This window comes from Myotis myotis, unplaced genomic scaffold, assembly GCF_014108235.1.
Source record: "Myotis myotis isolate mMyoMyo1 unplaced genomic scaffold, mMyoMyo1.p scaffold_m19_p_10, whole genome shotgun sequence".
NCBI classification, from domain to species: Eukaryota; Metazoa; Chordata; class Mammalia; order Chiroptera; family Vespertilionidae; genus Myotis; species Myotis myotis.
Window position 1 is genome coordinate 69,325,188 of NW_023416314.1, and position 17,579 is coordinate 69,342,766.

At 39.2% G+C, this 17,579-nt stretch overlaps 1 protein-coding gene across 3 annotated transcripts in view; it reads right to left on the bottom strand.

Moving 5' to 3' along the window:
- The window catches only part of HSD17B12 (hydroxysteroid 17-beta dehydrogenase 12), a 137,747-nt gene that overhangs the window by 107,751 nt on the left and 12,417 nt on the right, over nt 1-17,579 (bottom strand). Inside the window, exon 1 of one of the 3 annotated variants that reach the window (XM_036326129.1) lies at nt 9,235-9,364. The exons of the other annotated variants lie outside the window; for them this stretch is intronic. Coding sequence (XP_036182022.1) covers nt 9,235-9,349 — 115 coding nt within the window. The 5' untranslated portion in view covers nt 9,350-9,364. Of the gene's footprint in view, nt 1-9,234; nt 9,365-17,579 lie in introns of those variants that run through there. 3 annotated transcript variants of the gene reach the window in all.

Sequence of the window (17,579 nt, forward strand, 5' to 3'; positions counted from 1 at the left end):
ATTCTGCTCTTAGCTAAATTATGATTTCAATTCTAGGAGTTACAAACCTCTGGAAGGCTGTAGAACAGCAGTTCTCAACCTGTGGGTCGCGACCCCTTTGGGGGTTGAACGACCCTTTCACAGGGGTTGCCTAAGACCATCAGAAAACACATATATAATTATATATTGTTTTTGTGATTAATCACTATGCTTTAATTATGTTCAATTTGTAACAATGAAAATACATCCTGCATATCAGATATTTACATTATGATTCATGAGAGTAGCAAAATTACAGTTATGAAGTAGCAACGAAAATAATTTGATGGTTGGGGGTCACCACAACATGAGGAACTGTATTAAAGGGTTGCAGCATTAGGAAGGTTGAGAACCACTGTTCTAGAACATTCTGAATACTGTCATACCAGCATTTTTAATAGTAAAAATGAATTAACTCTCCATAACAAAAAAATGTGAATAATAAATTACACTTGATCCTTTATGACCACCCCATTTGTAATAAATAGAAAAAAACACCCAGATCAACACTTCAGGAACCAATGAAGTTTTCACAACACAGTACAACAAAAACTGCCTGATTCTTGGTAGTATTCAGCTGTGCCAATCACTGCACAGTAACTAACTATGCAGTTTTCCTGGTGGGTGTGGGCAGGTGAGGTGGTAGGGGTAGACATCTTGTCTTCTTAGTTCACAGACCTCTAGATCATAAGCTGCACTGAAGCACATGTGCCTGAGAAACTTCATGTGCATCATGACTTTAATAAGATCCTGGACTTCAAATTGATGCCATAATGGGGTAAGACTTCTGGGAGATGGGCAAGTGTATTTTGAATGCGCAAAAAATGTGAATTGTTACACTCAGAGAGCTGACCATAGCAGATCCTTTCCCAAGATGGCTGCAACAATACCTCCCCCTCTTATGCCACTTTGCTATGGGAGTTTGCCATTCTTCAATCAAAAGGTGGCATCTTTCCCCTTCCGCTTGATTTGACTCCCTTGAGTCAACAGAATGTGGCAGAAGTGGCACTGTCTGACTTCCAGGTCCAGGCTTTAGGATACCTTGCAACTTCTATTTTTACTTTCTTGGAACAATTTCAGTGCGATGTAAGGAAGCTCAACCTAGTAGAGTGAATGATTAGGCCAGCCGTGGGCAAACTACGGTCCACAGGCCGGATCCGGCCCGTTTGAAATGAATAAAACTAAAAAACAAAAAAGACCGTACCCTTTTATGTAATGATGTTTACTTTGAATTTATATTAGTTCACACAAACACTCCATCCATGCTTTTGCTCCGGCCCTCCGGGCCAGTTTAAGAACCCATTGTGGCCCTCGAGTCAAAAACTATGCCCACCCCTGCTACAGACCATCCGGAGAGGCCACATGGAGGAGAACTGAGGCTCCCTCTTCCTCAGTAGAGATGCCCCAGCCAACCATGTGGAATAGAGCAAAGCTGTCTCCACTGAACCATGCTCAAATGCTCGATCCACAAATCATTAACAATATGTTTGGCTGTTTGCTTAAGCCACTGAGTTTTGGGACAGTTTATTATACAGCAATTGGTAATTGAAACACTGAGGAAAAGGTCAGTCCGAGTAATGGAAATGTGTGAATTTTTCAATTTTGAAAAAATACATTTTTAATACTTTTAAACATTCACAATGATTTTTAGAATAATAACCTGGGAAAATATCAGTGAATTAAAGCCCTGTGGAGCTTATATTATAGTGAGGGGAACAAGAAGGGGCCCTTAGGAATCTGCTTTAATAAAGAAAATGATTTCTAATTAGTACACCAGTATTCTAAGTTAGTGTTTGCTAAATACTGTAACTAAATCTAGTTTTACCTTTCTCCTTGAAATTGTTACTTGGATGCTTTATTTATCATTGTACCAGGAGCTATTTTTAGCCAGCCCTTCTTCAGACTGAGCCAGAAGAAAAACAAGGTCAAGATGATATAAGACCAAATTTTGTGCACCTGAGTTTTCAGGTATCTTCACTGTACTGAATTAGAACATCAATACTGTCACACCTTTGCCCCTGCTGACTGCACTTCCTGGAGTGCCCTTCTCCCGATTCTGTGCCTGGTGGACTCCTGATGCCTCATCAATCACCCGCTCCACGTGCTTCGCCTGCTCTTCCACTGCACCCTATGCATACATATAGCATAACAGTGGGCATACCATATTATAACTTCTTATTTGTTTAATCGTCCCCACTAAATTGTTAGTTCTTCCAGGAAAGGAATTGTTCTCCCATTCCTAACATAGAAATCTACATATAATAGTAAATGAATAATAGATCTTTTTTATTAAATCATGGTTCCTTCTCTGAAGAAAAGGTAGCTAATAATCCAAAAAGATGGAACTGCAACTGCCTGGGAAACTATAAGGCATTATTCAAACTTTTTTATCATTATTTATCAGATAGGAGCAAAAATTTCCTCTTTCCAATACTCAAGTTTACTCTCAAAGTAGGAAGACTTGTTATACTTAAGGTCATTCAGAAAAGCATACCAACTCCCAAATTGAAGTATGGTAGCAATCATCTCAGGTAGAAACTATAGTTTAACTTTAACCCTGCTGTTTGGCTTCTGTACTTATTTGCTTTAACAATAGAAAAGTTATTTTGATTTTCTGAATTATATAAAGTATCCCATTCGATTAAATACCCTAGTGATTGTAATGTGAATATCCCATTGGTTGTGGTCATACCGGTCTTAGAAAGCACATTTTCCTTTACCTGGGAAGGACAGCACAGTTATCCCAAGGTCAGAGGGCTCCAGTTAACGTGTCCCTGTTGACCCAGTGACCCAGAGACCCAAAACTATAATTTAGATAACATGCTTAAGTAAAACTGCTTCTGCTTCTGTAAACTGCTTTTTCGCAAACCAGGTTCCTCATTCCAAACCTTGGGATGTAATCAATAACTTTGTGATCTTTGCCTATATAAATCTGGTGTTGGGGCTGGGGCGGGCACTATGAGATCTGGGAGAGTGAAATGCCCCCTCATAGTCCCGGATTTGCAATAAATAAACTCTTTAATTCGACTTCTTGAGGCGTCCTTGTGTGATTCGCGGGCTACATTACAACAAATAAAGTTTCTAAGCAGGTACCTGTGAGTTCTGGTTTGCTGTTTCTTTGGTGTTGTTTACATCAGCATTTTGTTTTGCAGTCACTGTCATATCGTGTGTATCTGTATTTTTATCTCAAAAGCACAAAAGAAAACCTTCATGGTTTGAGACACACCCAAAGGGCAAACACAATTTAATTTGTGGGTTTTAAAAGTCACAGGATTCCAGACCTAAACAGATTTTAAACCTTACCAACTTTCTTTTCAGGACACAATTCCCCTCCTTTTCACATAAATTTGATTATTATACAGTATCGCAAGCAAGATTATAAAAATGTGGAGGAATGAATGAAGCATACAGACTAGCAAAGTCATAATTTAATCCCTGATATGAAGCATACAGACTAGCAGAGTCATAATTCAATCCTTGATACAGCTATCACCTAGCAGAGGCACTGTAAATCTATGCTGCCCAACACAGTGGCCACTAGCCACAGGTGGCTGTGAATTTAACTTTAAATTAAAATTAGATAAAATTAAAAATTCAGTTCCTTAGTCTCACTAGCCAAATTTTAAGTGCTCAATAGCCACATGTTGCCGATGGCAACCAAACTATGCAGAGTAGGTATAGTGTTCTATGATCAACACTTCCTTAAAAGAAATGAAACACAATTTCATATCAAATTACTAAAGAATTCTTCCATTATGGCTTCTACCTGCAGTAATGAAAACAGTGTGATATTTCAGAAGAAATGTTAAATAGAGGGGTAGTCAGGAAAAAAAGAAATACATCATTTTTTTTCATAGTCTGATAGGATGCAAAGGTTTATGTTAAAATTCATTTTTTGAAGTGACTTATATTCCAATTAATGACAATTCACTTTGTTTAATAAGCTTTTCTTCCAGTAACATAAACCTTTTTCTTAATGTATATGTTCAACATCACCATCTTCTGAGTTTGGGTAAAAGGACAATTTTTGAAAAGCCTTCTCATCTTAAAACTCCAATCATTTTCTTAAAATTATCACACTATAGTTTTAAAGTACTTTACCTGCTAGAATATATAAGGCATATGTTATTTGGAACTCTAATAGCTAGATGTTAATTCTATAAAATCTAACTTTGGAATACACTTTTTAAACAGCTTCTTTCTAAAGATAAAATAAATATCTCTGCAAACTTATCTAAATTTAAAAGATGAAAAATGTATCCAGTGCTAGGATTTATCTTGTATATCCGTGAAATAGTTTTTTTTCTTCTGAAATATTAAACAAGCTTTCAAAAGTGGGATTCAAAAGTGGCTTATAGAAATTGCACAAATTCAATGAAATTTTCAAAGTACAACGGTAAATTATTTGCCCAATTAAAAAAATATCCTAAGTACCTTTGTTTTGAGCTCTGTTAGGCAAAATATGTATTTATATTCAAGTACTAGAGTAAAATGCAAAGGAAACATCATTGTAATAAAAATCATTTTCAATATAAATTTTTAGAAAGTGTCTGGTGCTCATTAGCACCCTCTGGAGTCAATTATAGTCCAAATGAACCTGATCTTCAAACATAGCAATTCATTATTTAAAATAAAAGTGACAAAAGCTAAAGAATTTTTAAGAAACTAAATCACATTCGTATTATAATTTTCCATCATAAATTTCAAAATGTCATTTAAAAGTCCACATGTACTTTTTTAAAATGAGTTCATTTTGACAGTGTCTCTTTAAGAAATGTATGTTGTTCTATAAAAGATGGTTCAAGTGAAAGACATTATGCCTTTTAAAGTTTACTATGCAAGATTCTTGCTCAAAAACCTGTGTTGTTAAGGTTTTTTTAAGTCACATGTTTTTATTTCTAATTGTCCTCCGGATGCTTAAATTTTAAGATTCACTCTAAATGTAAAAAAATTTACATAACTCATACGCCATTAAAATAAGATATGGAAGGAAGCTTGTATTTCTTGAATATGAAGAAAATTTCAAATGGCAATTCACTGTAAGGACAGTAGGGCCGGGTTTTAGAGTTAAAAAAAAAAAAAGGAAGCCTGTGTGTACCATTTCTCTGATATCAACCACTAAATTCCTTTAGTGAAACTTATCTCTAAATTTCCACCAACACAAAAACTACCATCAAATCTCCTTTTATGTTTCCCCTTCAACAGGGTAATTTAGTTCTCCCTCCCTGGAAGGCAGACACAGAGAACACCGGCAGACACAATGTGCACATCATCATGGTACAGAATTCAGCACCCTGGACCCCTGGCTCCATTCCCCAGCTCAGTGCTGCCACATGCACCAGCCCACATCCTGAGCATGTGCCTCTGCTGTGCTCACAGGGGCTCAGGCACATGCAGTCACTGTGCCCCCAGATGAAGCCCCCGTGTTCACCAGACCACAGTCAGGCCTGCAGTCACAATACAAGACAGCAGCCCTTTCCACCCAAAAGAGAAGGGAGAAGTGGTCAACCACAATTTTCTGAGTGTTTTAAATATACATAGATATTGCAGCAAAATGTTTCTTGTTTACATCCACTAAATTATTTTTGGTGTTTTCTTTTGTCTCTTCAAAAATTAAAAAAGATAAAGTCATCATCTGAGTTCACTCTAGGGGAAAAAATCCAATTACTCCCTATTCTCCTCTTACTAGATTTGCCTAATGTTTCATAACTGAATATGTCATTAAAAAGGGGACAAAACGCAGCAAAGCATTGCAACAACTACTTGGTTAAAGGCAATTAAGTCAAAACACTGCTAATAATCCCTCTTCAGCTCTTCAACAAACTCACAAAGAGGAGGACTTATGCCTAACATTCTTGCTTATGAGGGGTGAAAACAAGCTCTTTCTTTTATGGAGAAAATAGTTACGCAGCTTGGACCTAACCTGGATCTGTTACATCCTCTCCTCTCTGCTGCTTGTTACCTGGGCTATTTCACTGCCCTGTGTTTTCTCCACTGGAGGGCACAGTTCGCTAAAAGAAAATTTGGTGAAACCATTTGTTCTGTTCTACAGTTCCAGAAAAAGGCTGGGTGAGAAAGGAGGGGAAGCTGCTATCATAAAGGATATTTCAGTAATATTTCTCAATTTCTGCTATCTCTGTTATCATGAAAATCATTATTAAAGATAATCACTAATTGGCTAAGAGTTAAGACAAAAAATAAAAATGTGTTCCAAACACCACGATCTATAAAGTATAAATAAAAGATGAGGTGGAAAGCAAAGAATAATTTTTTTAATGGTGGACACCTTAGGCATCCAATAACCTAAAGTGTGAGTCCAAACAGAAACTCTCCTTTAGTACAGTACCCACAAAACATTTTCACGAGAATGTGCTATTGAATTACTCGGTTCTTTTGCAATGATATAAATCCTGCCCAGCAAAAATAGCTCATTTTTATTTTCTATTTTTTGCATTATCATTTTAGAGATAATCCAACAGGGGATGCTATTCAGCAATTCATTCATAGCTGCCTTTTCTTTATAAACCTAATCAATCTTAAGGGTTTAGTGCAAAATGTTTTCAATATGGTTAGGAAAAAAAATTAGTAAAGAGACACATAAATATTGCACTTCTAGATAAATTAAATAAATGCAGTTTTCAGAGTAGCTTATAAAACAATAGCCTCCTGTTTTAAGACTTGGTTTTGAATAAAACTATTAGGCTTCCACTTACCAGTAAGCTTTCTAAGCTTTTACTGTGTTGAAAGTAATGTGATGGAGGGCACCTCTCTATGGATATTACACAGGGCATTGTATTTTATTAAGTCAACTGACAAGTTATTATAACTTAGTTTTTTGTTATAGATAGGCCCAGTTAATTTTTTTTTCAAGTAGAAAATGGGGCAAAATAACTTAAGTGGGATTACACCTTCAAAAAGATCATCTAAACATGTATATTTAAACAAATTATTCATGTTATATTAAGTGATTTACCAAAGAAACCCAAAAGTCCCAGCTAGGGCTTCAGAATTCAATGGCCTCCGGACCATCCCCTGCAGTCCTAAGAGAAGAAATAATTCCATTTGCCTGACGACACAATTGGTTGCTCCCAATTCTTTCCCTATTTATTTACATCATGGCTATCCATACGAAGAGTCTTCCAGGCAGAAGGGTAAGCTAGTACAAAGTGTGTGCTGTAGATGCATAAGGAACAGCAAGGAGGTCAGTAGGGCTGGAATAGAGAGAGGAAATTCCACTCAGGTCTGAGCTTAAAAGTCACCTGAGGAGAAAATCTTGCCTAACCACCCTATGCAAAACAGCAGAAGTAAAACTTCCTTTCCTTTTTCCTCTGTTATTCTCTAGTATCTACCTTGCTTTATTTTTCTTCTTAGTACATCTCACCACCAGACTTCCCAAGTATGAGTTTGCTTATTGTCCATCTTTTCCTATTAAAATGAAAGCTCCATGAGAGCCAAGGCTGCCCACTGAATTCACTGCTACATTACAAAGAATCCGGAACACCAGAGGCAATCAAATGTTTGCTGAATAAAATAAATAAAAGAAAAATTATGGGTACATTACGAAGTATCTGGCACACCAAAGGTAATCAAATGTTTGCTGAATAAAATAAAAGAAAAATTATGGGAGTCTGGAGAGAGCTCAAGAAGAAACGACACAACTTCCGTGATATTATACCTTATCCTTGAGCTATCCAAGATATATGTCATATGCCTGACATGAGGTATAAATACCAATAAAGGGGCAAAATGGCAATGATATAAATAGCTCCTATTCAGTAGATTAGAATTAAATTATGGAGAGGAAGAGATTAACTTATACTTTTAATACAAACTAAACTTATAAGGTCTATTCTCTAATCACTTGTAGTTTTTAAAAAATGTTAAAATATTTAGAATTAGACCAATCCACCTTAAGAAGTGGCAAAACATCTACCCACAATGAAAGATAACATACATCAAATAATGCCTCAATTCTATTTCTTTGATTATCTCCAGAAATTAACTCCTTTTCTACCTTTTCCTTGGTCTTATTTTGTTGCTTTGTTTAAAGAAAATGAAACCAAGGGCAAATATTGTGATGGGAATTAAGCTAAGCCGGTGGTGCCCCATCCATATCCACTCTGGCCATACCATTGGTGGAGAGTCCAAATGCATCTCTTGGCACAAGGATTTTCTCTGTAGCTGAAACCAGCAACACCCAAGCACAAAGTGGATAGAAGTGCTATCAAATTAATGCTTCTCTCCAACAACAACCCTCACCGAGTAACTAATGGCTGTAGGTGTATAAATTCTGAGTATTCTGACTCCACGGGTGAAGTAACTCTGAAACTTAAATTCTGCATAGCTCCAGAGTTCTGCTGTGGGATTAGAATACAGTTGACCACAGCACTTGATAATGGCCCCTTCCCTGTCTCCCTCCCTATGTCAAGCTTGAAAGTCTTCCAAATTATATCACAGTTGAAATGGCACTTCACTACCAATAATTCCACTATATCCTTACCATTTCACCTAGCCACGGTTTTTGTATATGTTAAAAATAAAGTTGAAGCTTAAGGTATTTCTTTAAAAAGAACACAATTAGTGCCAAAGCCGGTTTGGCTCAGTGGATAGAGCGTCGGCCTGCGGACTGAAGGGTCCCAGGTTTGATTCCGGTCAAGGGCATGTACCTGGGTTGCGGGCATATCCCCAGTAGGAGATGTGCAGGAGGCAGCTGATCGATGTTTCTCTCTCATCGATGTTTCTAACTATCTCTCTCCCTTCCTCTCTGTAAAAAATCAATAAAATATATTTAAAAAAAAAAAAAAAAAGAACACAATTAGTGCTTAAACTAGTTTAACTTTTAATTCAGAAACCAGCTTACAATAATAAAGTAGTAAAAAAAATCTGTTTTAGACACATTCTAAAATTGACATAATAAATAATCACATCAAAAGAGACTTAGGTGTTGATCACGACAAAGTTGCAACAGATCCCAAAATAAATCTCTGAAGCAATTTGAACTTCGCACAAAGGGTTTGATCAACTCATAGGGCAATTCTATTTCTAGGCTTCTGGCTGAGAACGGAAGGGGGGAAAGCAATGTCTCATTTGTGTATAATGCTTTGTACTTTCTATAATGCTTCCAAAGACTGTTCAGAGACTCTTAACATTTCTGAAGACAGAAAAAGTAAGTATTTTTAGACATATGTGATAGATCAAATAAACAGAATGGCTGACCAAAGATTCCGCAGCTAATAAATGTCAAAGGTAGGAAGGTGGAATATGAATTCAGGTCTTCTAATGGTCCAATACACTTCCTTGCTTTTCTGCCTAAAAAGGAAATAGCAAACATTTACCGAACTAAGGCACAAAGTGCTACACGGAATACACTCAAACCATTCAAAAATAATGTTCTCCCTTTCCTAAAATAGTACATGCTGAGGCTCCCAACTTTTCTATAGACCTGTATAATGTAGCATATAAGTTATGACTACTAAAATGGTAGCTGAACCAAAGGACTCTGGTAAGGAACTTAGAACATTAGCTCAGCCTAATACTAATCTATAAGATTGCCTGGGAGAAACTAAGATGGCAGCATAGGTAAACACCGGGAAATTGTCGCCTCACACAACAATTGAAAATTACCGCAAAGGACTGAGCAAACATCATCCAGAACAACAGAAAGGCTGGCTGAGTGTAAATTCTACAACTAGAAGGAAAGAAAAGCACGCTGAGAGCCAGAGGCGCTGCGGAGGTGAAGTGCAGAGGTACGGCGGCTCGCGCACGCGAGGAAAGGGGGTGGCACCTGAGGACGCGGCTGTTTTTTTGAATCACAAGCTCCCGACTGCTCTGAACTCCGGTTCCTGGAAGTCTCTGGGGACCCAGGACTCATACGGGGAGAAGCTGGTCTGTCCGGCAGCGGGCGAACTTGAAGGCGGCTTTCCCTCAGAGGTGCTTGCAGCAATTAGCGGGTCACTGAGACCCGCGACTCCGGGCGGAGAATCAGCCATAGCTCCTGGATCCGCCCTTGGATTCCCTGAGACCCCGCCCCACCCAGGCTGCGGCAGAGGCTTTTGCATGTGAATGTACCTAACTGCAGCCAGCCAGGCAGACCCGGAACTTCCAAGAGAAGGCCCAAGGCCCCGCAGCAGCTTGCATTGCTTCACAACTGAGCCTCTTCGTGGCTCCAGCTGTGTGGCCTCAGGCAGAGGCTGAATTAGCACCTCCTTAGATCCAGGAGCCACTGTACCCAGTGGTCAGAGGGGGACCATCCAGACTGCAACTCCTCAGATCCATAAGGGACACACTCAGGGAGCAGACTCAGTGAGCACCAAAGCCCCACTGAAGCAAGTCTTGCCCCAGAAGGGTGTCTTCAGCACAGAAGTTCTCCCACTTTAGACACAGCTGATTCTCACAGCCAATTGGCCTGGAGTTCAATTCCTCCCAGTGATCCTACAACAACCAAGGCACCAAGAGTGCACCAAGAGTGTCCACCCCAGGTAACTGGGGAGGCTGAGCTACTGGGCCCTACAGGACACCTGGCGCGCAGGGCCACTCTATCAACACAGGGAAGCTGCCAAAATACGGAGACAAAGAAACAGGTCACAAATGGCAGAAATGGAGGAAAGCAAACGACTGGATATAGAGTTCAAGGCCACGTTTATAAGGTTTTTCAAGAATTTTATGGAAACCGCCGATAAATTTAATGAATCCCTCAATAAGTATAGTGAGACCATGGAGGACATGAAAAAGGACCAACTAGAAATTAAGCATACACTGACTGAAATAAAGAATAATTTACAGAGATCCAGCAGCAGACAAGAGGATCCCAAGAATCAAGTCAAAGATTTGAAATACAAAGAAACAAAAAATACCCAACCGAAAAAGAAAAAAGAAAAGAGATTCCAAAAACATGAAGATAGTGTAAGGAACCTCTGGGACAACTTCAAGCGTACCAACATCAGAATTATAGGGGTACCAGAAGGAGAGAGAGGGCAAGATATTGAAAACCTTTTTGAAGAAATAATGACAGAAAACTTCCCCTACCTGGTGAAAGAAATGGACTTACAAGTCCAGGAAGCGCAGAGAACCCCAAACAAAAGGAATCCAAAGAGGACCACACCAAGACACATCATAATTAAAATGCCAAGAGCAAAAGATAAAGAGAGAATCTTAAAAGCAGCAAGAGAAAGACAGTCAGTTACCTACAAGGGAGTACCCATACGACTGTCAGCTGATTTCTCAACAGAAACCATGCAGGCCAGGAGAGAGTGGCAAGAAATATTCAAAGTGATGAATAGCAAGAACCTGCAACCAAGATTACTTTATCCAGCAAAGCTATCATTCAGAATAGAAGGTCAGATAAAGAGCTTCACGGATAAGAAAAAGCTAAAGGAGTTCATCACCACCAAACCAGCATTATATGAAATGCTGAAAGGTATTCTTTAAGAAGAGGAAGAAGAAAAAGGAACTCTTACCATTTGCCACAGCATGGATGGAACTGGAGAGCGGATAAATACCACATGATCTCACTCATTTGTGGAATATAATGAACAACATAAGCTGATGAACAAGGACTGATCCAGAGACGGAGAGGCATTGATTGGCCTGTCGGGACTTGGAGGGAGGGGAGGGGAGGGTGGGGGTAAGGGGGAAAGATCAACCAAAGGACTTATATGCAAGCATATAGGCCTAATCAATGGACATGGACAACGGGGGGGTGAGGGCATGAGCGGGGGGGGGGGGGGGGGGGTAGAGGGTAACGTGGGGACAAGGACACATATGTAATATCTTAATCAATAAAAAATATATTAAAAAAAAAAAAAAAAAGATTGCCTGACATTCACACAGAACCTGTCAAAAATGAACCTCATTATTTTCCTCCCAAAGCCTATTCCTTCTCTTTTTGTTTTTCCAATGTCAGTGACTAGTGCCAGCGCCTACCCAGACCTCACAGTCCTTGACTTTGCGACTCAACTCCATCACCCCACAACCCAGGACTTCCACCTCCTATCTCTCTCATCAACTCCCTGGATTACATCCACACCCCCCACCCCCTTAATTAGCCACCATTGCTCAATCCCTGGCTTATCACCACTGCAGGTCTCTGTTGATCTCCCTGTCTCCTGGGTTGCCCTCTCCACATCCATTCTCCAAAATGCCAGAGTAAACTGTCCAAAATCTAAACGTAATCCTGACATATACCACTTAAAATCTTTCAGTGATTTCCCCCTGACCTTAGGATAAACAAAACCCCCACCAATAGCCTCAAGGTCCTTTGTGACTGCGCACCTGCCCATTTCCCTATCTAGTCTTATCTCTTGCCTCTCCTCCTCCCAAAGAATCTCAGCCCAAAGTTCCTGAATGTTTTCACTGGCCTCCAGAGCTCCACCTAAAGTGTTCCCTCTGCAGGAAATATTCTCCTGCCTCCAACCCCTCTCGCCTGTCCATCCCTAATTCATCAATGCAGTTTGCATAGTGGTTAACAGGATTTCAAATTTCAGATGCTCCTCCATTTACTAGTATGAGAGTTTGGGCAAATAGCTTTCTTTCAGCAAAAATGAGGCTATTAATAGGACCTACCTTATTGGATTATGGGAGGAGTAAATGATTTTATTCAGGCAATTAGAAAAGTATCTGGTATATGGTAACCTTTTTAATAAACATTGTATCTCATTACTATTATGAACATCATCATCTTCTTCTCCCCCACATGTTGGATTAAGTGTTACTTCTTTCAGAAAACCTACTCTAAACCCTTGGACTAGGTTAATGCTCCCATAGCTGGCTCATATTACATGTTTTGGAGCTGCTTATATAATGATCTATCTTCTCTGCTATACCAGTGGAGGAAAAGATCATGGCTTTTTTGCTCACCACTATATTCCAAACTCAGTACTATATCTGGAACACAGTCAGCATATCATGAACATTCACCTGCTGAATGGATGAGTGATCCCATTCCACTGTTTAATCACTACAAAGATCACTGAGCTGGTCAACTGAAATCTAAATTTCTTCTGGTTAAACTTAATCCCATTTCCTCCTTCCTCATCATTTGGGAGGACTTTTAAAAAAACTTAAGGAAAAAACTAATTGGAACATCCTCTTTTAAGTCTATTGGCTCTTTAAGAATCATCATCAATAAATCACATTAATTTCACAATAAAGATAAATTATTTAGATCCACCTATAAAAAAGCAGATTTAACACTTCCAGGTCAGGGCTTGTGCCGTTTCAGGCTCAATACTCAGTGTGGAGCATGCAGGAAGCAGCCTGTCTCTCTCTGTCTCTCTCTTCCTCTCCCTTCTTCTCTCTCTAGTACAATAAAAGTCTTTACCAAAAAAAAAAAAAAAGCAGACTTAAAACTTTCTTTTCTCTAAGTGTAAAAAAATAAAATAAAATCTTCAGCTATCCTTTTATGGTCCTACTTAAACATAAAGCAAATAAAAATTTCTGTTATTTGCAGCTACTAAAAACCATTCTTATTCACCCTCAATCTTCAATTAGTAAAGACTAGAAATCCTGGATGTGCTGTTTGTGGTTCTCATTGCATAGAAACACGTTGAAGTTCCAAGTTTTCTTTTTTTTCCCTAATCTATTTAAAATGCACAAACACAGAACTAGTCTAAAATAAAATCTCTATGTAATTGTCAAAATTATAAGTAAATATTTAATACAGAAATCATTGGAGGTTTTAACACTATTATAAACCAAGCTCTGGTACCGAGAATAGATATCCAGTTAAAAAGCCTGCATGTAAAACCCACTGACTTCTTCTAGGACTAGCTTGACCTTCATACAGTGTTTCCCAAAATGCATGATCTTGAGAATTATCTTATTTGTTAAAAATACTTTCCCATGTTCTTTTCTTAGAGATTTTTATTCACTAGGTCTGTAGTGAAGCTATCTACACTAATAAAAGAAAAACATGCAAATTGGTGTCACTCCACTACGCCCACCAGCCAATCAGAGTGACTATGCAAATTATCCCAACAAAGATGGCAGTTAATTTGCATACCCAGGCATGGAGTGAAGACTGAAGACTGAAGACTGAAGGCTGAAGACGGAAGAGGCTTCCACAGCAGCCACAGCAGAGAAGCCAAGCTTCACTGCAGCTGCAGTGGAGAAGCCTCGAGGCTTGGCTTCTCCACTGCAGCAGGACCCAAGGCCTGGATCCCGGGTACCAGAGGAAAACTGGTGCCAGTAGCCAGGGGAAGGAAAGCCTATTGCACAAATCTTTGTGCAATGGGCTTTTGACATATATATATATATATGTTTTTATTGATTTTTAGAGAAGAAGGGAGAAAAATAGAGAGATAGAAACACTAATGAGAAACATCAATTGGCTGCCTCCTGCAAGCCCCCTACTGGGGATCAAGCCTGCAACCTGGGCATGTGCCCTGACCAGGAATTGAATCAGTGTCCTCTTGGTTCATAGGCTGATGAGCCACACTGGCAGGGCAACCTAAATTTATATTTGTAACAAGCCCATCCAATTGTTTCTCATGATCCACCTAGTTTGGATATTGTCAAAGCATTAACAGACCTTTTTCACTTTCAGACATTTGAGGAACTCTCCAATTTATAACCTCTGGCACGGGTATTCCAAATTGCCTCAGAATCATCCTTATCAGGAACTTTGGCAGGAAATTGGAAAGAACATGGAGCCTGGAGTTAGAAAACCTAAATTCAGTTTCTTCTGTCATTTACTAGCTGTGCAACCTTTATACTAGTCACTGGTCCTTGCACATTATGTGGAAATAACAAAACCAACCCTAACCTGCTTCACCAGCTTGTGGAAATCATTTGAGAATACTTGCAAAAGCACTTTGTAAATTAAGATGTCATCATCACAGTAAAATGTCATTAATTCAGCCTCTTCTAATTCATAATGTGTGAACATCGCTGTCTAACCTGCTGTGTTTTTTTCCACATTATCTATAAAGAGATCCTCACCTCCTTTCACATGACAGGCACTGATAGGTATTGGAACACACAGATAAGCAGCACCTTCCTGTTTCACAGCAAAATTATGAGGCTGAATGGGCAAGATTAGGGGAGCTTATTTACTGTATTAGTTCTGTTTATGTGACAAGACTGGAGTTTCGGCTATCATTAAAGTAAGCTTGGCAATATTTCTACTGGAAGTTAGCTTGGTGGTGAGCCGTAAATGACAGTCATTACAGTAAAGCCAATCTGGAGAATGAGTTTTCTACACGTAAGGAATGTTAAGGGAACTTTAAAACTGGCATCTACTGACTAAAAGATACCGTCTTTTCCTGGCCTCCTTGAGAAGCGTATACTAAAGCAATACAGTATTATCGCCTTGGCAATTCAGTGTCATCAGCATAATCTGTAGTTTGGGGTACAGGTAAGGCTGAGACTATAGGTAAGAGATACTGAATCAACCCACTTAACTTGTAGCACTATATTCAGTGAAAACGTTCCCCAGTCTTAATGTCCATGTAGGAGTATACCAAGAGCATGGCATAATGGCACCTGCCGGGGTCCAACCCCAGCGGGTCCAGGGGTCCCCAAAGGTGTGGACGGAGTCGGCGAAGAAGAGATGACATGGAGACAGCATTCAGTTGATCAGCAGTCTAGCCAGGATCTCCAGCCAAGTTCTGGTCTGGATCTCCAGCGAAGTTCTGGTTAGGATCTCCAGCCAGGTTCTGTGTCCATCTTCTCTTGCTAGGTTCTCCAGCCAGGTTCAGTCACCAGGTTCTAGTCAGGTTCTCTTGCCAATTTCTGTAGTCAGGTTCAGTCCAGGATCTTTTGCCATGTTCTCTCGCTAGGTTCTGTCTCTAGGTTCTGAGGCCAGTTTCTGTCCAGGAACTTTTGCCATGTTCTCTCCAGCGAAGTTCTTCTGTCTCTAGAGAACATTCTGTGTAGGTTCTGTGCCTAGGTTCCGTCTCTCCTCGTTCTGTCTTCTTACATCTGTATTTATACCAGTTGATTCCAATCCTATCAATCTCTATTTCAAAGGTTAGGGCGTTTCTTATCTCCATTCCAGGGAGTAAAGATTATGTAGCTTAAGCATGATTGTTCGTAGTTAAAGTGATTAATTACCCACCTGGCACTTAGTTAAGAGGTTTTATTCCCTCCCTAACTTCAGGGGAAAATCCCTACCTGGGGAAACAACCTTTCTCAGAGACCTTGGTTAAAACACATAGTGCCAAGAAGGTGAGCAAACATATTAAGAACAGTATGCCATATATGCCAGGTCCCTTGAAACAGCAGGCATGGACCGGCTCCCAGCAGGCACCCTCAGGGGCTACAGAGGTACATGTCATTTCTTCAAACGTTCAGGTCTGTACCAAGAGGACTATTTTTGCCCCATCCCAGTTGCAGGAATGTGTGACCAAGTCTAGTTCTGCCAGCATCTTCATTGTTACCACAGATCACCTCTGCTTTTCCTCCTCACCAGTTTCCCATTCTTCATTCATCGCTGATGAGTCTCTTCCACTCTGCTGTCAGCACATGCTGCTCTGCTCATCACTCCTCCCACTGCTATTAAGCAGTCTACCACAGATGCACCCCGGTGACCTGCCTTGTCTAGCTGTTCTCTAGCTGAATGCATGAACTTGAGCAAGTCATTGCCTCTTCAAGCATACTTCCCTCAAAATAGTTCACCTGAAGAGGTCAGCCACAGCCCTCCCAGTTTTGTTAACCTATCATTATTCTCTTCTGCTTTCTAATGATTTTGCAATTTTCCTACTGACTATACTTTTGTAAAGATTGTCAACCAATTGTAGTATTCATTTTTTTTCCATGAAGCAATTAAACTATATGTTCAATGCTCTATGGTTAACTTTCTAGCACTTACTAATTATATACATTTACCTTTCAATGCCTTTACTACCAAAGAGATTTTCCAAGGAATTTGGTTCGATGTCTCTCTCCAACAATTCAAAAAAGTCTAAAGATTTTGCAAGGCTTGGGTTCATTTTATCATGTCTTCAAAACAAGAAAACTACATTTTGGTCAACATATCCTAGACTTTAACTTTTTTACTAATTCATCTCAGCCTTACCAATTAGCAGTATTTTACTGAAACTTTAAATTGGAAGTCTTTCTTACAAAATGAAAATCTATTTGCAACAATTGTGTAAAGATCTGGGGATGAATAATAATATAGTACCAATATTCTTTTAATATTAAGATGAGTTGGTTTCCTATAACAATTTCCTAAACCTTAGATGAAGAAAGGTAGCTTATTACCAATGCTACTCAAGGACCTCTTTTTTATCTCATTGCATTCCACTCTTCCAAAACTGTTATCTCAACCCTGTTGCAGTAATTTTATAACCAGTTTTTATCTAACCAGCTTTGGTTTAATTTCCATCTAGCTGTTTACGTGTTTCACCTGAGGTTTTAAAACAAAGAGGAAAAAGGTATACAACTTATTTTACAGCACAAAACCAAAAATTATAAAACACCCCACCTCCAACTGAACCTCAAGGGAAAAAATATTCATTCACTATTTATTATTTATTGTGAAGTTCTGAGGGGCTCTTAGTTTAGAACAAGATAATGCATGCCAACACATGGATGCATATGCATGCTAACACATACACACA